The sequence below is a fragment of the Ovis aries genome, chromosome 2 (genome assembly GCF_016772045.2).
Source record: "Ovis aries strain OAR_USU_Benz2616 breed Rambouillet chromosome 2, ARS-UI_Ramb_v3.0, whole genome shotgun sequence".
NCBI classification, from domain to species: Eukaryota; Metazoa; Chordata; class Mammalia; order Artiodactyla; family Bovidae; genus Ovis; species Ovis aries.
The window spans coordinates 59,519,918-59,544,497 of NC_056055.1; the positions used below are offsets into that span (position 1 = coordinate 59,519,918).

A 24,580-nucleotide genomic window follows, 5' to 3' on the forward strand; every position below is an offset into this window, starting at 1 on the left:
AGCTAGCTCTGTGCATGCCCAAAGTGAATGTGAAAGTGACATGAACACTGATTTGGGGTTATACCTAAGTTTCAGCAAGCAGAAACACTCACAAATGTAGAATGTGTGAATAATGAGCTTGACTGTTATATATGAATAATGGTGATATTACACATGCACCCACACAGTCAGCTGGTGAGTTTTATACTATTTCACTATCTTAATTATTGTAGTGTTATAATATATTTTAGTGGTATTTAATGAAATTTAATATTTCAGTAGTACTTCGAAGGTTGTTATAATTCTTCCATGCCCTATCTCAATTCTTTCTTTCAAAAAATCTTTGCTACATCCTCCCCCCATTTATATTTCCAGAAAAACTTTACAATAATTCTGAAAGACGTTAAAAGAACTGCTGTTGTGATTTTTTATTGAGTGCATTAAATATACAAAATTAATTTATAGGAAACTGACACCTTTTTAATACTAGATATAGGAAAATATTCTCTCTATAATTATTTAAGAATTCTTACTGGCCCTTATTTAAATTTTACAACTTTCCTTATAGAAGTATTATATATATCTCTTAAAAATTTTATATTACAATTAACATCTTTGCAATAAAGTTATCTCAGGGAAAATGGTTTACTCTATAAACAAGTAATTCTATTTCGAGGAATTCATCTGAAGGAAACACCCTAAAGAAATGAGCAGAAAATCATGTAAGTATTGATAAAGAAATCAAGCAGCATTATAATGCTATTTAAAACAATAAAAATGAATCAACTTAAGTTTTTAACAACAGGAAAATAGATTTTAAAAAAATTATAGATTAAAATATTTAGAAAAAATTTTAAAAAATTGCACTCAAAATGGAGCTTCCCATGCGGCTCAGTGGTAAAGAATCTACCTGCCAATGCAGCAGACTCAGGAGATGTGGGTTCAATCCCTGGGTTGGGAAGATCCCCTGGAGGAGGAAATGGTAACCCACGCCAGTTTTCTTGCCTGAAAATTTTCATGGATAGAGGAGCTTGGCGGGCTACAGTCCACAGGGTCGCAAAGAGTCAGATACAACTGAAGTCACTTAGTACGCACACACAATTTATTCACCCCTTGTAAAAACTGCTCACTATGATACTTCATGTTCCTAGCACAGTGCCTGGGATATATTACATGCTTATATTACATGCAAATATTTAACTGATGGAAATTTATCCTTCCATTTAAGATAAAATAACATGAACTAGATTTACCCTCCTGCCTGAAAGAATTCCTCTCTCTCCCCCTGCAACAAAGACACACATACAAAATATATTAACAATTGATTTTCAAGACACAGGACATCAGGCAATGGGCAGTGATTACTGAGAAAGAAGAAAAAAATGAGATGAATCCCATGACTCAATTGTTTTGAGATAATTCAAAGGTCATGAAAAAGCAAGGGGGTAGATAAGCCAAGAAATAACCAATAAAAGTCCATGAGTTAAGAAAAGAGCTGAATCCAGGGAAATCAAGGCAGGTAGAGATCATATGGTAAAATGCCACAGAGGACAGGGCTACAGAGAAGAACCCCAAAATGTCAGCACTAAATGCATATACAAGAAAAGAAATGTTCAGATCAGTCATCTGAATCACCACCTGGAGAAAATTAGAACAAGAGAAAAATTAAAATCAAAGGACGCAGAAGGAATAATAAATATCAAAGCAGGTATCAATGAAAGAGAAAACAGAAGAGAGAAATCCAAAATCTGGTGCTTTAAAAGCAATAAAACTGAATGTTCAAGAATGGATAACTAGGGAATGGCCAGAGAATAGAAAGATTGGAAGGTCACCTCCTCTTAGTGGCACACCAAACTCACAACTATTTACAGAGCAGCTCTCAATGAGAATGACCTGAAGATTAGCAGGTCATCTTCAAAACTAAAGATATAAAAAGGATCAAGACAGGTGCAAGGAAGGTAGACACAGTGCAGTAAAGAACCATACCCCCAGGTAGGCCACAAATGGAAAAAGGATCATTGTAATTGCAGAAGTTCTCCCCCAAGGAACTAGGGGTACAACCCTCATCAGGCTGCCCAATCTAGAGTCCCCAGAATGAGTGGCTTTGAAGACCAGTGGGGCATACTTTTGGGAGCCAGAGAGCAGTTGCAAACAGACTCTACCCTTAAAGGGCACAGACTCTCACATGAGCTAAGACCAAGGGAAGAAGCAGTAATTTAAAAGGAGCCTGGGTGAGATCAACTTGCTATTAGAGAGCCTCTCTGAGAAGCAGGAATCTTCTGGGACTCACACTGGGGACAGAGACACTGACAGAGCCATATTTGGGCCCTTATTCAAACACAAGGACAATGCTCTAGGAAGCACCATTTTGGAATCCTCTCTCTAGGTCATAACACTGGGACCTGGCCTAACTCACCAGTTAGTAGGTACCAGTCTTGGGACATCCCACATCAAGCAGCTAGCTGAATGTGGGCACAGCTCCACCTACCCACAACAGGCCAACTCCTATAGGATCCCCTGAGCTCCTAGCTGGCCCAGGAACCAGCTCTGCCACCAGTGGCCCAACACCAGCTCTGGAACCCTTGAGCTCTTCAACCATCCAAATAACTGACCTTGACCCTCTCAACTCTGGAACACCCCAAAAATTGCAGCCAGCTTTGTCAGGAACTAGCCTTGCTCAGCAATTCCACTCCTGAGTATTTATCCAAACAAAATGAAAACAGTAATTTGAAAGATATACATACCCCTAAGTTCACTGCATTATTTACAACAGTTAAGAAATGGAAACAATCTAAATGTTCATCAGTAGGTAAATGGATAGAGAAGATGTGTGCGTGTGTGTGTGTGTGTGTACACACATGTACACCACGAAATATTACTCAACCATTATAAAAAGAAGGAAATCTTGTCATTTGTGACAACATGGTGTCCAAGATGACACTAAATCATACAGAGAAAGATAAATACCGAATGATTTCACTTATATATAGAATTTAAAGAACCAAATGAACAAACATAACAAAAAAGAGTCTCTGATATACAGAACAAACAGGTGCTTGCTAGAGAGGAGAGATGGGGGAGGAGAGAAATAAGTGGAAGAGATACAAACGTTCAGTTACAAAATAAATGAGTCATGAGTACAGTGCGGAGAATATAGTCAATAATTATGTAATATCTTTGTATGGTCACAGATGTTAACTAGAGATGTGACGTGGTTATCTTTTTGAAGTGTACAGAAATACTGAATCACTATGTTGTATAACAGAAACTAACATAGTTCTGTAGGTCAGTTATACTTCAAACAAACTCATAAAGAAAGGAGTTAAAATCTGTGGTTATCAGAATCAAGGGATAGGAGAAGGGCAATCTGGAAGAAGATAGTCAGAAGGCACAAACTACCAGTTTAAGACACATAAGTACTACAGATATAATGTTCAACATGATAAATTATTCACTGTTGTATGTTACATAGGGAAATTGTTAACAGAGTAAATCCTAAGTGCTCTCATCACAAGAAAAAATATTTTCTATTCCTTTAATTTTGTCTCTATATAAGATGATGGCTATTTACTAAACTTATGTTGTAATCATTTCATGATGTATGTAAGTCAAATCATTATGTTGTATACCTTAAACTTACACAGTGCTATATATCAATAAAACTGGAAGTGAAATAATAATGGATACCATTTATTCCACAGGAAAAAAAAAGAGCAATAAAACTGATATACTTCTAGCCAGAATGATTAATAAAAAAGTATAAATTATAAATATCAAGAATAAGGGAGGTAATATCAATATAGGCATTAATGAATAAGAGAATATTATTAACTTTATGACATAAAACTATACAATGTAGATGAAAGACATGTTTCTTGAAAATATTAACAATCACTCATAAAATAATTCATATAGCACCAAGCTTACTAAACAAACGGAAATTGTAGTTACAAATCTTCTACAAGCAAATCCCAGCCCCAGTGGCTTCACTGGTGAATTCCACCAAATATTTAAGCAAGAATTATAACTGTACTCAAACTATCACAAGGGTATACACATCAAACTTATCAAACTCTATACTTTTAAAAATACTCAATTTATTATATACTAATCACATCTTAAATAAGGCTGTTTTTAAAATGTTGTTGATGGAAAGTGGCAGGAGGGACACAGACATGCCAGGAGCCAAAGAGAAGGAGCAAAAATAAAAGGAAAACAATAAATAGAATGAGATTAAAGAAAAAGTACAGAAAGAAACGAGCAAGTGAAAGGTTTAAATAGAAATGAATCCCAGCTGTAAAAGGAACATGGTATTAAATCTAGAATGTGTGATTAGAGACAGCACAGTAAAAGTTTTGGAACTATCTGGATATTCACTTAATTTCCCTAATTACTAGTTCTATGCAGAGTGAATAGATAAGATTGTACTCTACTTTGTGTGGATATGTATGTGTGTGTGTGTTTAATTAGCATATCAGAACCACAGCACAAAGCTGATAGAGTACTTTGGGCATGCTGTATTTCCAGAGAATTAATATATTAGAAATTCTCCTATTTCTTCCATAACCTTCTAATTTTTGAAGAACTGCCAATAAGTACAAATATATTTCCTCAGATAACAAATTTTATAGCATGTCTAATTATCTAATATTTTCTAAGTATTTATTTATATAATCACTAAATTTTCATTTTTTATTGGAATATAATTGATTTACAACATTTACTTTCTGGTGTACAACAATGTGAATCAGCCATAAGTAGACATATGCCCCCATCTCTCTTGAGTCTCCCTCTTCCCCCCATTTTGCCCCTCTAGGTCACTACAGAGCACTGAGCTGAGCTTCCTGTATTTTCCAGGTTTTTAGAAACTAGAAAACAATAATTGATTTTACCAAAAAATACTTGAGGAAGGGAAAAAAAACACCCCACAAAATTAAGTATAATTATAATAAAATTAAATTCAATTCTAAAAAGAAAACTCAAGATACCAAAGCCTTTAATAGAAAAAAATTAGAAAAAGACTGCATTCTACATAAATACACTTGTGAAAAGCTTACCTGTATAGTCGCATTTCACTTAGCTTTATCGTTATCAAATCAATAATGGGTGGGGGATTGGTCGGACTCTTTGTTATTACATGGAATGTATTTTTCATTGTAATTAGTCCAAAATCAGCAACAAAAACATTTTCAGAAACTGGAGACTGTGGGATAACCACAACAGGGGCTTTGATGTGAACATCCAATGCCATTCTAGAACTCCTTTGTGCCAGTTCTTTTACACCAGTAGCAGCCATTTCTGCTGCCTGAACAGTTGCCTCAGCTAAGGCTTGTTTACCTGCTTGAAAATTATCTATAAAAGCCTATAAAGAAAACAGAATTATATTCTTAAAGCTACCATTAATGGAAAAAATTATTAAATATATCACTATTTATGATTTTACCTCCGTAAGAAAAACTTTCTCTTGGTACAACTAAGCAACAGTTTATTCAAAGTCTGTCTACATTAAACCTTAATCTTCTGCAACAGAAATTGGGAAACAAAAAGATACAGATACAGAAACACAGTAAAACAATAAAAACCTAGTCCCTGGAACAAAGCAGTGTGGGGATATTGCAATGTTTCACTGGTATCTATTTCTCTTTTTATCTCACTTTCCTAAGGGCTAAACAATCGTATTTCCCTATAAAACCTCAATGCACAGAGAGCTTATTACATTTGTAAGGTAAAACAGTAATAAAAATGTTTGTCAAGAAAAACTGCATGATAACCTCAGTTAAAAAGATCACAGAGACAACAACATTATTTAGAATCAAGAGCTGACTCATTTGAAAAGACCCTGATGCTGGGAAAGATTGAGAGCAGGAGGAGAAGGGGACGACAGAGGATGAGATGGTTGGATGGCATCACCAACTCGATGGGCATGGGTTTTGGTGGATTCTGGGAGCTGTTGATGGACAGGGAGGCCTGGCGTGCTGCGATTTGTGGGGTCGCAGAGTCAGAAATGACCGAGAGACTGAACTGAACTGATTATCTAGTTTATATCACAATTTAGTTAAAGGAATGAATAGTGAAGTCAGAGACAGGCATGACACTCACAGGGAAAAAATATCGGCTGCCAGCTAAAGAAAAACAAACTATGAAAGGCAGAAATAGAGTTTAGATACCTTAGGGAAATGTCATCGGGATTAAATCTAAATCCCACAAAGCCCCAAATATTCATAGAATATAATAGAAAATGTAATTTCCCTAATGATTATCTGAAACCAAACTGGACTTCAATTGTATATTTAGCACTTTGAGTAAGAGCTGAAAGGTAAAATACTTAAACGAATATGTATAAAATAAGGAATTAAATATATATAACATATATAAAATGCACATATATACATATATTTAATGTCTATAAAAATACATACTTCAATTAACTAGAACATTCATGTGAAAAATGACACTATATAAATGACACTATACATTTCAGTCATGATAAATGGTACCTGGAATATTTTTAAAAGCAGGGGGAAATAATCAAGCAAGGAATTCCTTATCTATGCTTGAGAAACAGCAAACACTTTCCAACTAGTAGGCAAAAATAAATAAAAAAATCAATTAACATACTTACCAATACAGAATACAGAAATTTTTTGACAAGCACTACTTCAATGCAACCAACAGTTAAATTAACTTGCATATCAACTACATTCATATCTGTGTATGCAGAACCAGCAGTTGCACCCATATAAGAAACCATTTTGAAGCTGAAAACTTCTTTACCGGTAATATAAACAGCCTTAAAGAGAGAAAATTTCAATCGTCAAAATCCACTTTGGATAGAATGTCTTCAGGGCAAAAATAAAAACAAAACATACACACATATTTGGAAAATCTTCAAAACAGTCAAGCCAAGTATAAATAAGACAACAATTCTAATGTCCTTACTAGAATGTATACAAGATTATTCAAAACAGAAGTGGCAGTTCCCTTTCGGGATGAAATCAATTTGGTAGGTTTGGCACAAGATTTTTTTAGTGGGAAAAACAGAAAAAAAAAAATGTCACAATACACCTTTTCATTTAGTGAGTATACTTTTGTACTGAGAACTGCCATATAAATGTATTTTTCATTCACTGTCAAAACTTATAATCTATTTTCTTGATCTGAAGTGTGTGAATAGATTTTCCAGATCCTTCAAAGGAGTCTTCTCCTATCACAAAACTTCTGTTCCTTATTAGTTTGTTGAGTCATCTCAACTGCCAAATAAGAATTATGTACAGCAGTATGACATCTCAAGCTCCGCAATAAATTAAAAATGGTTGGTGATATTAGCAGATGTGGAATGACAGAAATATTTTGAAAAATAAACAGAGTACTCACTAACTTAATTTTTAACTACTTTATAGTTTTCTTGACCCTCCTAAATGCTAGAAGCAGGGCAGAGGGCTGAAGAACCGTAAGTAAACAAATTCCAACCATGAAACAAAAAAACCTTAGGAATCAGAGATAGTTGACTAAAGGCTGAGGTGTAAGATGAGATTCTACTGAAGTCTATCAGTATTCTGCTTCTGCCTAGGATACAGAATGCTGAAGAGAGGTCATTGCAAACCTTAAGAATGAGAAAAACAAAACCAGACAAAATATAAAATTTTTAACTTTTCCTAAAGGAAGAAAGAGCAGTCACTCAGTTGTGTCCAACTCTTTGCGACCCAAGGGACTGTAGCCCACCAGGCTCCTCCGTCCATGGAATCTCCCAGTCAAGAATACTGGAGTGGGTTGCCATTTCCTTCTCCAGGGGATCTTCCCAACCTATGGACTGAACCTGGGTCTCCCGCATTGTAAGCAGACGCTTTACCCTCTGAGCCACCAGGGAAGCCTCTTAACTTTTCTTAAAAGCATTAGAAATCTGAGGCTACAAGCCAACCAAGCGGCCTGAAATCTAAAGAAAAAATAAGGTACCTTCAAGAAAGACAGACTCTAAAGCACCAGCTCACCTAGGATAAGGGGCAGGAGAAAAGAGATGCCATATACCATATACATTAGGTAAGAAGAACTGAGATAAAATGGTAAAGGTTGACTATGAACTAATAATGGTAGACACAGAATCCCTGGGAGTCACAGACACAGAAGAATTCACACTCAGTTGTAAGCATTTCATTGTGCACTTTATTTGGGAGTGACTAGAGTCACAGCGGAATACCAGAGGAAGATTTCCCTACTACAATCCTCAAAGAAAGGAGAAGCCTCCTCCCTGGAAAAGGCCGGAAGTACAATCAGGATTACTGCCTCGAGCAGAAGCCTTAAGAAATGATGGGAAAGGCAGTAACCCTGTTGCCTTCAGCTCTCCATTAACGTGATTTAACTCCCCATGCTAATACGTTAGCAGAGAAAGAAGGCACACTCACTTTGAGACATAAATACTGTTCACTTCCATCTCTATTACCCTATACATGATGTCTGGCAGTCAATCATTAGCTACAAAACACTCCAAAAAGAATGAAAAAAAAAAAATGAATGACAAAGCAATCAATAGAATCAGACTTGCCTATAACATAGATGTTGAAACATTCAGCCAATGGATTTTTCATTATTATTAATAATGCAAGTGCTTTGAGTGGAAACTGTGGAAAATATGAATGAACAGATTAAAGAATGCGAGCTGAGAAATGGAAAGCAGAAAAAAAGGCAAACATTAAAGATTAAAAAACAGGGAAGCAGATGAAGAATACTTTCAGTGGGTTTATCACTATATTCAATGGAGCCAAGGACACAATGAGTGAACTTAAAAACAGGTCAACAGAAATTATACAAATGAAACATAATGAGAAAAGAATGGGAAAAGAACAGAGGATCTAAAGGTCATGGGATGATCTCTAACAAGAATCTAAAAGTAATTTTTGGAGCCCAAGAGGAAGAATAGGGACGAGATGGAGGAGGAAAGGGAGGTGAGGGAGGAGGGAGACGGAGGTAGGAAGAATTACCTCAAAAGACACAAAAAATTTTGAGAGAAGAGATCCAAAAAGCACAGAAAACTTCAAACAGGACAAATATGAAAATATACTTATATATATAGAGAGAGACACACACTATACACAAAGTCAGATAAAGACAAGAAATTATGTACACCTAGCAAAAGTATCACTCAGATGATGAAGGTGAAATAAAAGTGCTTTTTTTCCCTAGTTCTGATCCCTCCTTCCTGTCAGAAGATGAGATAAATCATAACTAGCAGAGGCGAATGATAAGAAATCATTAACTTCTTCAGGTGGAAATAAAAATAACAGAATTTTGAATCTACATGAAAAAATTAATTCCAGAAATGGTTAGAATAAAGGTAAGAATGTATATGTTTTGTAAACATATACATTAATTTCTCTAAAAGAAAACTAAACCTAAATCAGTACATATACATTGCAAACTTTCAGCATACACAAAAGTAAAACATATTACAATAACACTGTGAAAGGCAACAAAAGTAGGAACTGACAGCAGAGTGTTGCTAGGATACACTACATAAGCAGTAAAATAGTCAGAAGGTAGACTATAATATCCCTAATATGATTAGATTAATCAGTGAAAAGCAGAACAACTTCCATAAGTCACATGAGTGAGTCCAATAGAAGAGAAGAAATTTTCATAAAACAGTGTTTAGTGCAGAGATTGTGGCCTAGGAGACAACAGGCATAGATAAGGGGTAAATAAAAAGATCACACTAAAAGATGGGTATTTTAAGTAAAAAACTGTATTTTGAAACATAAGTTCCCCTCATTCTTCATCCAACTGGCTCTCTGAACTTACACTGTCAGGCATATACTTATAGTACTTTTCTAAAAGGAAAATGATTGGCATGAGAGAAAAAGAAAACAAACAAACAAAAAACTCTAAAGATACTCAAGTTTTGAGGCTATAAAATCACTTGCATCACTACCCACAATCTGCCATGATGCTCCCTTCTCCAAAGTCTTGCCTACACAAAGCTTCCAATAAGCTCTGAATATTTAGGCAAAATTACCAAGTCCTTCTAAGAGAAAGAAAGTGAAACTGTCATCAGGATCAGTAGCAGCAGTTTGACTGAACATTCACACTAGGCCAGAAAAATATAGAATAACATGCTTAAAATCATCTAGAAAAGAAAATGCAAGCTAAAGAATCAAAATCCAGTCAGAGTACTCTGCAAATATAAATGTAATGCAACATATAAATGTTTGTGGAGTAGTATTATTCTTACAACTATGAGCCCTGCCTAAGAAATCTACTGGGGAATAAACTTATGAGTAGCCAAAATTTTGGAGATGTCAGCAGAAAGACTGGTGAAGACTCCCATTTAATAAAGAAGAAATTTTTTTGAATATTCTGAATCAGAGTATTACCATTTTGCAACCCTTAATGAAATGATGGTTTTTAACATTACAAAGACAGCAAGAAACCATATGCGTCCTTTGAAGATACTCAGCACAATCTATGAAGTATTCTTGTCTCCCCAAGCCCTGCAAAACAAACAAAATGAAACGAACTCCCTGAATCTCACTGATGAAATTTAACTTATCAATTTTATTTTCTTGGGCTCCAAAAGCAATGCACATGGTGATTGCAGCCATGAAATGAAAAGACACTTGCTTCTTGGAAGAAAAGCAATGACCAACCTAGACAGAGTATTAAAAAGCAGAGCCATCACTCTGCTGACAAAGATCCGTACAGTCAAAGCCATGGTTTTTCCAGTGGCCACGTATGGATGTGAGAGTTGGACCATAAACAAGGCTGAGCACCGAAGAATTAATGCTCTCGAACTGTGATGCTGGAAAAGATTATTCAGAGTCCCTTGGACAGCAAGGAGATCAAACCAGTCAATCCTAAAGGAAATCAAGCCTGAATATTTATTGGAAGGACTGATGCTCCAATACTCTGGCCACCTGAAGCAAAGAGCCAATTCACTGGAAAAGACACCGATGCTGGGATTGAAGATGGAGGGTAAGGGGATGACAGAGGATGAGATGCTTGAATAGTATCATCAACTAAATTGACACGAGTATGAGCAAACTCCAGGCAGGGAAGTCTGGCACGCTGCAGTCCATGGGGTCACACAGAATAGAACATGACTTAGCAACTGAACAATAACTGTACATGGTAAGAAAAGGATATCTATTTAAATAAATGATGCTAGGAAAAAAGAAGCCAATGTTAAAAAAAGTGAAACTGGATTCCAGCCTCAATCATATTAAACAAAATCAGTTTCAAGTAGGATGAAAGATGTAAGTGAAAAGCAAAATCATATAACTTTTAGAAGGTGATGTAGGGGAATACCTTTATGAATTCAGAGAAGAGATTGATTTAGAAAACGTAAAACTCTCAAACCAAAAAAGGATAAAATTCAACTTCATTAAAATTAACAACTTTTGTTTCTCAAAAGACATCATAACCAACCTGGGAGTAACTATTTGAAACAAAAATAAACTAAGCAAGGAATAATATAGAACATATTAAATGATTTCCTACAAATCAATGAGGAAAAAAATTAACATTCCTTCCCCCCAAATTGGTAAATCAAATCAGGGGTCAGCAAACTACCAACAGCAGAATTAGGTAAGAATGATTTTCATATCTTTAAGTAGTCAAAAATAATCTAAATAATAGTAATATTTTGTGACACATGCAAGTTATATGAAATTTTTATTTTATTATCCATAAAATAAAATTTTATTGGAACACAATCAAATCACTCATTTACACATTACCTATGGCTACTTTCACATTACAATAGCAGAGCTGAATAGTTTTAACAAAAACTGCATGGCCCACAAAGCCTAAAAGACTTAAAATCTGGCTATTTACAGAAAAAGTTTGCTGGCACCTGGGTTTAACAGACATTTCATAGAAAAGTAAGTATAAATAGTCTATAAATATATGAAAAATATGCAACTTGATTACTGGTAAGAAAAATACAAACTGAAAACACCATATTATATACTCCAGATCTTCAAAAAACTTAACACGACAGTTTCGAGCACTGGCATTGAAATAAAATACCAGATCTCTCTTTGACTGCTCCTGGGAGTACACAACTCTCTGGAAATGCTTACATGAGATATGTCCAAGAATATACCAGGAGACATGTACAAGACTAGTTACAGAAGCAATGCTGATAAAACGAACAGAAACCAAGTATCAATAGAACAATGAATAAATATTGATATACACTGGAATCAAAGTTAACAAAAAAGGAAAGGAAAATGGGGGTAGGACAAGAAGACACAAGTCAGAAACTTCATTTTGTAGCTTTTTCTAAGTTGGATTTTAACCTTAAATATGCATTAAAAATAAAATTATAGAGGGAAAAAAGTACAGGTCTTTTGGATCATCAAAAAAGCAAGAGAGATCCAGAAAAACATCTATTTCTGCTTTATTGATTATGCCAAAGCCTTTGACTGTGTGGATCACAAGAAACTGGAAAATTCTGAAAGAGATGGGAATACAGACCACCTGACCTGCCTCTTGAGAAATCTGTATGCAGGTCAGGAAGCAACAGTTAGAACTGGACATGGAACAACAGACTGGTTCCAAATCGGAAAAGGAGTACATCAAGGCTGTATATTGTCACCCTGCTTATTTAGCTTATACGCAGAGTACATCATGAGAAAAACTGGGCTGGAGGAAGCACAAGCTGGAATCAAGATTGTCGGGAGAAATATCAATAACCTCAGATATACAGATGACACCACCCTTATGGCAGAAAGTGAAGAGGAACTAAAAAGCCTCTTGATGAAAGTGAAAGAGGAGAGTGGAAAAGTTGGCTTAAAGCTCAACATTCAGAAAATGAAGATCATGGCAACTGGTCCCATCACTTCATGGGAAATAGATGGGGAAACAGTGGAAAGAATGACAGAGTTTATTTTCTTGGGCTCCAAAATCACAGCAGATGGTGACTGCAACCATGAAATTAAAAGACGCTTACTCCTTGGAAGGAAAGTTATGACCAACCTAGATAGCATATTAAAAACTAGAGACATTACTTTGCCAACATAGGTCTGTCTAGTCAAGGCTATGGCTTTTCCCGTGGTCATGTATGGATGTGAGAGTTGGACTATAAAGAAAGCTGAGCACAGAAGAATTGATGCTTTTGAACTGTGGTGCTGGAGAAGACTCTTGAGAGTTCCAAAACTCTCAAATCATTTAATATAAAGAACAACTATATATTTAAGATTAGTCATCAGTTCAGTTCAGTCGCTCAGTCGTGTCTGACTCTTTGTGACCCCATGAACCGCAACACGCCAAGGCCTCCTTGTCCATCACCAGCTCCTGGAGTCGACATATATATAATGTTAATTAATAGAAACAAGTTCATACCTTTTTGTATATAGCTGTTATGTCAGAGTCCAGGACAATTATATTCCTTAGCTTTGCATTTGTTTCAGTCACTGATGGCCTCATAATGATTTCACAATCAAGCCCTAAGGGGAAAAAAGAATCATTCAATTCCTTTTCTTTCATTTAGTAGTTCTGAATTCACTTTTTATCAAATCTTGTTACCTTCTATCTTAATTTCGGAAATGTTACGTTTCTGATCTTGAATAAAGATCTGTAAACATGATAATTCTGCTAAAATCTGCAAGGTAACGGTATCTTCATTCTTGGATGATTTTAAAGCTGCAAAAAGAAACTCATATTGTAAAACATAACACAAAAATTTTAGTAGTAGTTATCTTACTACACTTATAAAGTAACTGAAATCATAACAATAATGCGAATACTAAAGGAACATCTGATTTGCAAACTGAAAGCAAGCACCTACTAAGATATGAATTCTAAAAAAACAATCAAATCCAATGAAACCAAAGCCAAACAAATACAGACGAAGAGACAAAATAGTTCTAGATGATAATAACATTTGAAACTAAGTCATAGCTGTAAAATCAATCTTTGGCAATTTACTGATAACAAGATGATTTTTGTTATTATCCAACTTATAACTTTTGACTGCTTAAAAATAGCAGTCAATTTTCTTCCAACTAAAAAGTAAATTTAAAAAGAGAAAAAAATTCCCACCAAAAACAGAGTGGAAATTTAGATACTGTCACATGTAGAGGACAATCATTTAATCATCCACAACTCTGTAAGGTCCTTCCCAAATCTTCCTGAATGTTAAAACAAAATTTTGACAGAATGGTCCACCAGGTATCAAATATTCTGTGTCATATTTAGATCTGAAGCATTTTTATATTGATAATATGAAAGTTAATTCATAAACAATACAAACACTAAAAACTGCAACAATAATAGTAAAAAATGGTCTTAAAAGTTATATAATGCTTACTGAACATTATTCTTACTATAAAGTACTATAATTATTAAAATAATGTGGCACTTACAAGCACTTGGTTTAAAAATATATACTCATATTATTGAAATTTTGTTAGTTCTATGTTTCTAATCTAAAATAATATTTTGTTGTTCAGTCATTCAGTCGTTTCTGACTCTTTGAGACCCCATGAACTACAGCATGCCAGGTTTCCCTTTCCTTCACCATCTCCTGGAGTTTGTGCAAACTAATGTCCATTCATTTGGTGACGCCACCTAATCATCTCATCCTCTGTCAACCCCTTCTCCTCCTTGCTTCAATCTTTCCCAGAATTACTGTTTTAAATTCATGAAATCTAACTATACTGAATTTATAATTTTCAGATGGCACTAGTGATCAAGAACTCGTCTGCCGATGCAGGAGATGGAAGAGATGCAGATTTGATGCCTGGGTCAGGAAGATTCCCTGGAGAAGGGCATGGCAACCCACTGCAGTGTTCTTGCCTGGAGAATCCCATGGACAGAATCAACTAAAATGAATGACTAGATAAATAAAAGCTACTTTCTTCCGCAATAATCACTTTACTAATATTTTTTTAAATTAACTTGGCACATAATCAATCTTTCCAGATATTAATCTAGGCAATAGAATTCTTAAGTCAATATCATAAGTTAATAATAAGCCCAGAACCAAAATTTATTGATCTACTTGGTAAAAATTTGAAGTTAAATTTTAAAGAAACATACGTATTTTTTTGATAACCTCCCCTTTGTCTTCAGTCTCCACAATATGCACTGGGGCTGGTTTCTCCTCCAAATATGGAAGGATATTATTAAAATAATTTATTGTATTCAGAAGTGCTTCAGTATGTAAATGAATATCCAAAGAGGAAAAATTCACCTAAAGAACAAAACTGATTTTAGTAACACAACAAATATTTGTTTGCCTGTTGTATGTTCTTTGTGGTATAAAGGATACAATTTATAATAGTCAATTTTTATCCTCAAGGATCTTATAGTTCCAGTTAAAATTTTTATAATACATTTGCTTAGAAATACAGTATCTAACTAAAAAATAAATTATTATTCACTTATACCTTTATCAGTTGCACAACACTGTTATAAGCATTCTTCAATATTGTTGCGGGTAAATTATTTTCAGCCTACACAAAGTGAGAAATACAAATCTGTTAGATTATCACAGGAACACATTGCACATACAATTATACAATGGTCCTAATACACATTTATATAATTTTTTGAGCTATTTATAAACATATAATTACTTAAACAACTGCTTCACCAGAACAAAAGAAACTTGTTAAGTACAGAGCAAGTATTCAATAAATGCTACATACTATCTTATTACCAAGAGTAGAAATTTAGATAAAGAAGATATGGTACATACATATAATGAAATATTCGTCATAAAAAAGAACGAATCTGAGTCAGTTCTAGTGAGGTGGATGAACCTAGAGCCTGTTATACAGAGTGAAGTCAGAAAGAAAAAAAACAAATATCATACATTAATGCATATATATGGAATCTAGAAAAATGATATTGATGAATCTATCTTCAGGGAAGGAATGGACATGCAGATATAGAGAATGGACTTGCAGACAGTCGGGGAAGCAAAGAGTGGGACAAATGGAGACAGTAGCATAGACATATATACACTGCTACTGCTGCTGCTGCTGCTAAGTCGCTTCAGTCATGTCCGACTCTGTGCAACCCCATAGATGGCAGCCCACCAGGCTCCTCCATCCCTGGGATTCTCCAGGCAAGAATACTGGAGTGGGTCGCCATTTCCTTCTCCAATCACTACCATGTGCAAAACAGACAGCTGGTGTGAAGTTGCTATATAACACAGGGACCCCAGCCAGGCATTCTGTGAGGACTGAGAGGGGTGGGATGGGGGGAGGGGAGGCAGGCTCAAGAGGGAGGTGATAAATGTATAATTATGGCTGGTTTGTGGTATTCTATGACAGAAACCATCACAACATTGTAAAGCAATTTTCTTCCAACTAAAAAGTAAATTTAAAGGAAGAAAAAAATTCCCACCAAAAAAAGGGTGGAAATTTAGATATTGTCATATGTAGAGGAAAATCATTTAATAATCCACAACTCTGTAAGGTCCTTCCCAAATCTTCCTGAATGTTAAAACAAAATTTTGACAGAATGGTCCACCAGGTATCAAATATTCTGTGTCATATTTAGATCTGAAACATTTTTATATTGATAATATGAAAAGTTGTTTAATTCATAAACAATACAAACACTAAAAACTACAACAATAATAGTAAAAAATGATCTTAAAAGTTATATAATGCTTACTGAACATTATTCTTACTATAAAGTGCTATAATTATTAAAATAATGTGGCACTTATATAAAAACAGATCAATGAAAACAAAGGCCGAAATCATACGTAGATGACAGTACACATAAATATTTAATAAACGATGACTTGGTTATCACAAGTCAACAGAAAAGGAATGGACCCTCTGACAGCAGGAAAATTAGGTAACTTCAGACTATTGTGGGAAATCAAGTGAAAGCTTCATCTTTTATAGTATACCACAATAAATTTCATCAAGATTAAAAAGTCTGTAGATTCCCTGATGGGGGGAAACAGTCAAACTGCAGGTCATTTCTACTTAGAAAGTGGGCTGCTTATTGTCCTGATACATTAAGTGTTTATAAATCACAAGTTATCTAATAGAGGATGACAAAATAAAACATCTTAAAGTTTTAGGAGTTACAGTGATCACATCAGGATGGAGATTAAACTGAGTATTTCTGAACTTATAAAACTTGATTTAAATATCTCAGCAGTATGCTTACCACGCTTGCATGCGAGGTAAGTTGCTTCAGTCACGTCCGACTCTTTGCGACCCCATGGATGGTAGCCCGCCAGACTCCTCTGTCCGCAGGATGCTCCAGGCAAGAACACTGGAGGGGGTTGCCACAGCCTCCTCCAGGCCATCTTCCTGACTCAGGGATCAAACCCACATCTCTTAAGTCTCCTGCACTGGCAGGCAGATTCTTTACCACTAGCACCACTCGCTTACCATAGCAAGTATATAAATCAAACTACTTACCTTCACGTATTCCAGTGTTAAGAGATCTTCCATTGTGTTATCCAGTGTTGTAATCAAATAAATTGGTTTCTTGTTTTCATCTAAAAATAATTTCTCAAATTATTCTTTCATAGAAAAACTAACAGGAAATAAATGCAGGAAATATTAACAATTATAGAATTGGAAAAGAAGTATTTCCTGTATCAGTTCTGAATTCTGATCTCTGTATTACTCAAATCAGGTGGTCTTTCTTCCTTTATTTTAAAATGTACAAATGTAATTTCATCTCATGATTCCCTTTCCTTATGCCGCACTGCAAAAGATTCTTATCTTACCTTTCTAAACTTAGATAGGAAGTTAAGTAAAAGTAGCAATCAGATAGAGAAAACAATGTTTATGAGGAACAATGAAAGGACATGAAGCGATTCTGGTCCTGAATCACAGAAGTAGTCAGAATCTCTAAAAACGACTGTTTACAAAAAACATCAGATAGCTGATGAGAAATAAGCTGTTCTGTGTATTAGTTTAGATTAAAATAAACTTGAGTACCGTATTATCAGTCTTTACAAATTATATTGTTGCTTCTGCTTAAAATCTAAGAAAATAATCAGGGAAACTGCTGAAGAAGAGTATTTTGTGTCAAGTCTCTATAACCATCATTAGCAAATTACTTATGCCTTTGAAATCAATAACGAGATACTGGAAGATAGGAGTACAAACCAGTCATACTACTCATGAGGGAAAAAATACAGTGTATTTCCACAGAACCCTCCAGATTTAAGTTTATTAGTACTTAAGCTAGCCTTCTATTGTAGATGCTAATCACATTTCAATCCTTAAAGAAGTCTCCACTTTTTCACACATTTGTTCATTCACTGAAGAACTATTTACTGATTATTTACTTTGTGTAAGAAATATTGTATTCGCTTCTTCCTACTCTTTCTAAGAAAACATAAGCAAATGTATTACACAAATAGGTGAACTGTTAGTTGTATATCCTGTATTATGTATGCAAGGGTTTTCCTACCCTTTGGTCTTAGGGAAACAAACAATTATAAAAAAACAAATATTAACAATTTCTGTAATACTTCTGGATTACTGCAAAGCACTATCAAGTTGGCTCACTTTTCTTTCCAACTGTCAGAGCAAACTCTTAATGTAAAAAGCATAATAAGGCAGGATTCTGTTTCTTGCATGCATGATAATTTTTTTAGGAAGAGATAATCATAACACAATTTACCAGATTCAAGTTCTGAAGGGCCACAGAACAAGTGTAGAGTATGGAACTAAAAATGTGTAAATCATTTCCAATAACTAAGTTTTCAGGCCACAATACTTAATCTGCTTCCCAGCATACAGAGATCACATTTAATCCAGGGCTCACAGAAAAGGAGAAATTTCATCATACCAGTTAACAACATCTTTCGTCTGAGAATGAGTTCCCAGAGAAGATGACACTCTCAAATCCTTGATGTGTATATAAGCATATTCCTCGCCTTTCTTATTCCCACAGAGAGTTCAGCTTAAGTTTTTAACTCCCTTATTTTAGTATCTCAGTTCACCACAGGGTGGTGGGGTGGGGGGGACTCCTAAATGAGTTCATAAGATTTCACAGGATAGCTTCCATTTAAAACTTAAATAACTTATAAACATTAAAAAAACAACAACAACAACAATCAAAAGGGAATTTCCTGGCAGTCCAGTGGTTAGGACTCAACACTTTTACTGCCAGGGCCCGGGTTTGATCCCTGGTCAGGGAACTAACATCCTAAAAGCCACAAGGCCATGCCAACCTCTCCCTCAAAAAAATTTTTTTTTAATTTTAAAAATTATAAACGACACCACTTTCCAACATGAATTTAAAAAAAAATAAGACCCAAGTATATACTGTCTGCTAAAAACCCACTTTAAATACAAAAGTACATATAATTTGAAAGTAAACAGATGTTGAAAACTATATTATGCTAACACTAAAAAGAAGAAAGCAAGGATAGCTATGTTAATTTTCAGACAGAACATACTTCAAGGCAAGCAAAAGTTGTAAGGGATAAAGAAAGGCATTAAATAATGATTAAGCAGTCAATTTTCCATGAGAATACAACAATCCTTAAGGTGTACTTATTGAACAATAGAAAGGAAAAAATGATCATAATGCAAAGAGAAACAGATGAACCCCTACCTTATTAGAACCCTTCATACTCTTCTATCAGAAATGAAAAAAAAAAAATATATATATATATATATATATCAGTAAGGACACAATTCAGCTCAGTAACACCATCAAATAACTGGAGGTAATGGATGTCTAGAGACTACTTCATCCAACAAGAGCATAATACTCATTATTCTTAAGCTCACATGGAATATTCACCAATATCAACCACATTCTGAGCCACAGAACACACCTTAGCAACTTTTAAAAACAGAAATCATACAATGTCTGCCTTCAGACCACAGAAGAATGAAAACAAAAATCAGTAACAGAAAACTAGTTGGAAAATTCAAAAATATTTGGAAAATAAATAACACATTTCTAAATAACACATGACTCAAAAAAGAAATCTTGAAGCAAGAGTTAAAAACCCTTGGAATTAAATGAAATGTCCATGCTCTAATTCCCCCAAATCTGAGAATATGTTATCTCATATGGTAAATGTAACATTACAGAGGTGATTAAGGTCAAGATTAAGGGGAAATGATCTCTGATTGTCCAGAGGCACCCAATCTTAATTACCTTAGTTTTTAGAGTGGAAGAAAAGGTTAGCGAGACTACAACATGAGAAGGATCTAACACCTCATAATGGTTCTGGGATACAAAAAATTATTTGCAATGATTCAGAGAGGCCTGTAGGAGCTAAGCCCAATCTACACCTTATAAGCAGTAAGAAAATGGACTCAAATCGGATAAAACTGATGTCCTGGCAACACCTGAATGAAGAAGAAAACAGATCTTCCCCTACAGCCTCCAAAACAGAAGTCCTATTAATAGCTTGACTTTTGCCTGTTGGGACTTCTGTCAGACATCTCAGTTACACAAATTTAATAAATTTGTGGTAAACTGTTGTAATATCAATAGAAAACTATTTCAGTATTTTAGTATCATTAAGTAGATTTAAATTTAACCATTTTTCTTAATGAGAAAAATTATCTTCATATCCCTCTAGCCTACTCCTTAGATCAAAGTATAATATGAAAGTTGAAGACTAACTCATAATATGTCTTTGATAATATCAAATGTACTAACTAAATGTCTAGAGAATTTATATCTGGAAGCTAATCAAATAGTAAAATTAATTTTTTTAATTAACTTCAGATATGCAGATGACACCACCCTTATGGCAGGAAGCGAACAAGAACTAAAGAGCCTCTTAATGAAAATGAAAGAGGAGAATGAAAAAGTTAGCTTAAAGCTGAACATTCAGAAAACTAAGATCACGGTATCTGGTCCCATCACTTCATGGCAAATAGATAGAGAAACAGTGGAAATAGTGACAGACTTTATTTTTGGGGGCTCCAAAATCACTGCAGATGGTGACTACAGCCATGAAATTAAAGACGCTTACTCCTTGGAAGGAAAGTTATGACCAACCTAGACAGCATATTAAAAAGAAGAGACAACAAAAGTCTGTTACTTTGTCAACAAAGTCTGTCCAGTCAAAGCTATGGTTTTTCCAGGAGTCATGTATGGATGTGAGAGTTGGACTATAAAGAACGCTGAGTGCTGAAGAATTGATGCTTTTGAACTGTGGTGTTGGAGAAGACTCTTGAAAATCCCTTCGACTGCAATGAGATCCAACCAGTCCATCCTAAAGAAAATCAGTCCTGAATACTCATTGGAAGGACTGATGTTGAAGCTGAAACTCCAATACTTTGGCTACCTGATGCGAAGAACTGACTCATTTGAAAAGACCCTGATGCTGTGAAAGACTAAAGGCGGGAGAAGGGGACGACAAAGGATAAGATGGTTGGATGGCATCACCGACTCAATGGACATGGGTTTGAGTAAATTTCAAGAGTTGGCGATAGACAGGGAGGCCTGGCGTGCTGCAGTCCATGGGGTCGCAAGGAGTCGGACACGACTGAGTGACTGAACTGAACTGAATTATTTTTAAAAACAGAGATACTTACCAAAATAATCTGGACATTTTAAGCAGACCTCTTTCAAAAAGGCATTTGCTTTCAAATCAAATGTTCTAAGCTCAATATCTGTGCCCAATCCTAAGACATCAATTTCTACCACAGGTAGTTCACAGTCTCCAACAAGGTGACAGAACTGAATCAAAACCTAAAAAAGAAAGAAAAAAGAAACAACTATCTAACACAAAAAAAAATATTTATGCAGATGATGGCCATATTTGGATATATGACGTATACATATGATATAAACGATATGTATTTAAATTTAGGGGAGAGCTTATACATATAAAATACATGCACTAGGCAAATTATTTTCAATAAATATATACTGAATAGTAACAATACATGTAAACTCTTGATTCTTTTTTTTTAAGAGGATTTATTTAAACTTTCCACAGGCAGATGTGGTCCCTCTCAGAAGGTGAGGGTGGCCAAATCTTTAATTATTAAGGAAATTAATCTTCAAAGGGGAAGGAGAGTCACAAAGCAACATCTAAATTGAGCTTAAATAGGATTAAACCAACAATGTCTATTAGTAATAAGACTATATAAACAATCTGTAAATAGCAGAAATGACCAAAATTTAAATAAGCCTTATTAATTTTACCATGGTACATATAAGGCATACCTCTGGTACTTCAAATCTTATTTCATATTCAATCATATTTTTAAAACAATCTGGTTTCTGAAGCTTTTTCTGTTGAGGACTTTTAATTCTAGATGGAGACTGAAGAGGCTCTTCCAACGGACTACATGGTGCATCAAAATACTCCTCATCTGAATCTAAATACCACAGAACATTTTTAAGTCAATAATTTACAGGACTGATTTAATAATAAAATTTTAATAATTTATCTGAAATAAATATGAACACTACAACACTACTTCAAAAAACTGAAATGTGAGTTTTCAAAAAACTGCAACATAAAAATAAAAAGCATATAGAGATTATAGCTGCAAAAATAAATTCTTAATGACAAAATGTATGGAAAATTACAAAATGCAATCTTTAGCATAGGCATCTTTAAAATCAATAGTCTAAAAACTCCCAAAGAAAATTTTATAGCAAATGCCAAGGCCAATTACTACCTACATGATGAATACTCAAAGGAACATACTAATATGCTCACTCTATCTGGAGAGCAAAACAGAACTTAATTACAAACTCTGAAACATTAAAAGCAGGCCCTGCAGTTTAAACAGAGAAACTAAGATTAAGCACTATTTCACATATGTACAACTATATAGCCATATATATATGATAATAAATGTTTAAAACATACTTTAAAGGGTCCAAAATTCAGTCAAACTATTAAAAGAAGGTTTAAGAGAAACTAAAACCATCTAATATATCTCTAAAAATATAAAATTGAATTTTAGGATAGATGATCTCACAAACATTTCCTTCCCCTTCCCACCAAGCCTGGTCACTACAGAGAAAGGTAAACATTCTCTAGAAAACTGAGTATCAACAAGGCAATTTCTGTTATTTAACATTTAGCAATTTTTAAACTCTTAAAAAGAGTAAAACACATTTATTTTTCTTTCTAATGTGGCCGGAAAGCCTGTATTTCATAACAAAATATATACAAGACTTCATAGGTGAATGTAGATATTAAGGCTTGATTATTTTCCTTTAATAAGTAAAAAGAAAATGTGAAAAGTTAAAAAAAATTACTATAATGAAGATCTCCAAAAGCTAAGTAACAGATTATAAATTAGACACAAACTTTCATGGGTTCTTTTAGATCACAATAGGATAGAGATGATTAAAACTTACTAGTGGTCCTTGTTACTACAGGATTCAATTGATTTTCGAAGCTTATTGAAGGAAAATTTCTTCACAATATTGTGTTGGCCTCTGCCACACATCAACATGAGTCAGCCATTGGTATACATGTGTCCCCTTCGTCCTTAACCTCCCACCCTTTCCATCCGGCTACACTGTTATACAGCCCCAGTTTGAGTTCCCTGAGTCATACGGCAAATTCCTTTTGGTTCCCTATTTAACACATGGTAGTGCATATGCTTCCATGTTACTCTCTCCAGAAAATCCCTCTGCAAAAGGAATTTTAAGTGAAATTTTCTAGATAACATGCATATCTACTATAGCATGAAATTGTTTATGTGGTCTTCAAATGAAAATTATTTTTATAATCAATTTATAACAAGGAAAATTTTCTAAAGTAGCTTCATTTTACCATCTTCAACACATGGAATTTCCAAAAGAGGAAATTTCTTCTGTGACATCTGTGATGTTCCGAAAGAAGTGGATCTTTGAACCTGGAAGAAAAGTTAATTCACTCTCAACTGATACACAGACTTTTATTGTAAGTTCTAGGACAACTGTGACAACAAATACACACACCCCTAAATCTGAATTAACTGGAAAGATTCCAGTCTGAACTAGAAAATTTGTAAATGTAAATTTAAAGGAGTGCTTTTACAATTTAAGGCTAAATATAAATTTCACACTGTTATAATCATTTACTTGTTGACAGACTTTGTGTAGGAAGAAATCTAGATATACCTTAACATCTTACTAAATAAAGGAAGCCACCTCTATGGCATCCACAGGAAACAACCAAAGTCTCAAAAGCCTCTGTAGTTAGGGAGCTTGTACTTTTATTTTTAATTTTTTAAAGATATTTTAGTAAATTACTTTTCTACTGTCCTGAGCCAAGTAGAGCATACACAAAAAATATAATTCATTTGAAAATGATAATAATAAAAGATACCCCTGAATCATCCATCCAGGCCAAAACCCAAAATAGTACCACATACTTACCTAGAAGCATCTTATGTGCTACTTTCTTGATCACATTCCCTAAAATTGATTTATTTACTTGTTTTTAACCTTCTACGACTGATTTTATAAGTAAAATATTATTTAATTTTAATTAATATTATTTAACCTGTTTCCTTCTAAACTCAGAAAGAGGTAATAATATTGCATACATTTTCCTGTGACACTGTTTCAACAAAATATTCTTTAAATTTTATCCATATTGATACTTTACTCATTCTTACTACTATACATGGATGAATATAAACCACTAGTTATTTGTCCATTACAATGTTGGTAAATATTTGTGTGG

At 34.5% G+C, this 24,580-nt stretch overlaps 1 protein-coding gene across 4 annotated transcripts in view; it reads right to left on the minus strand.

Moving 5' to 3' along the window:
• The window catches only part of VPS13A (vacuolar protein sorting 13 homolog A), a 270,963-nt gene that overhangs the window by 128,712 nt on the left and 117,671 nt on the right, over window positions 1-24,580 (minus strand). For all 4 annotated transcript variants that reach the window (XM_027964486.2, XM_027964487.3, XM_027964488.3 and 1 more), the window contains exons 24-33: window positions 23,684-23,765; window positions 22,111-22,265; window positions 21,474-21,630; window positions 17,367-17,446; window positions 15,363-15,428; window positions 15,013-15,166; window positions 13,498-13,614; window positions 13,315-13,418; window positions 6,602-6,769; window positions 5,037-5,341 (exon numbers count right to left, since the gene is read on the minus strand). In XM_027964486.2, coding sequence (XP_027820287.2) covers window positions 5,037-5,341; window positions 6,602-6,769; window positions 13,315-13,418; window positions 13,498-13,614; window positions 15,013-15,166; window positions 15,363-15,428; window positions 17,367-17,446; window positions 21,474-21,630; window positions 22,111-22,265; window positions 23,684-23,765 — 1,388 coding nt within the window. The remainder of the gene's footprint in view (window positions 1-5,036; window positions 5,342-6,601; window positions 6,770-13,314; window positions 13,419-13,497; window positions 13,615-15,012; window positions 15,167-15,362; window positions 15,429-17,366; window positions 17,447-21,473; window positions 21,631-22,110; window positions 22,266-23,683; window positions 23,766-24,580) is intronic.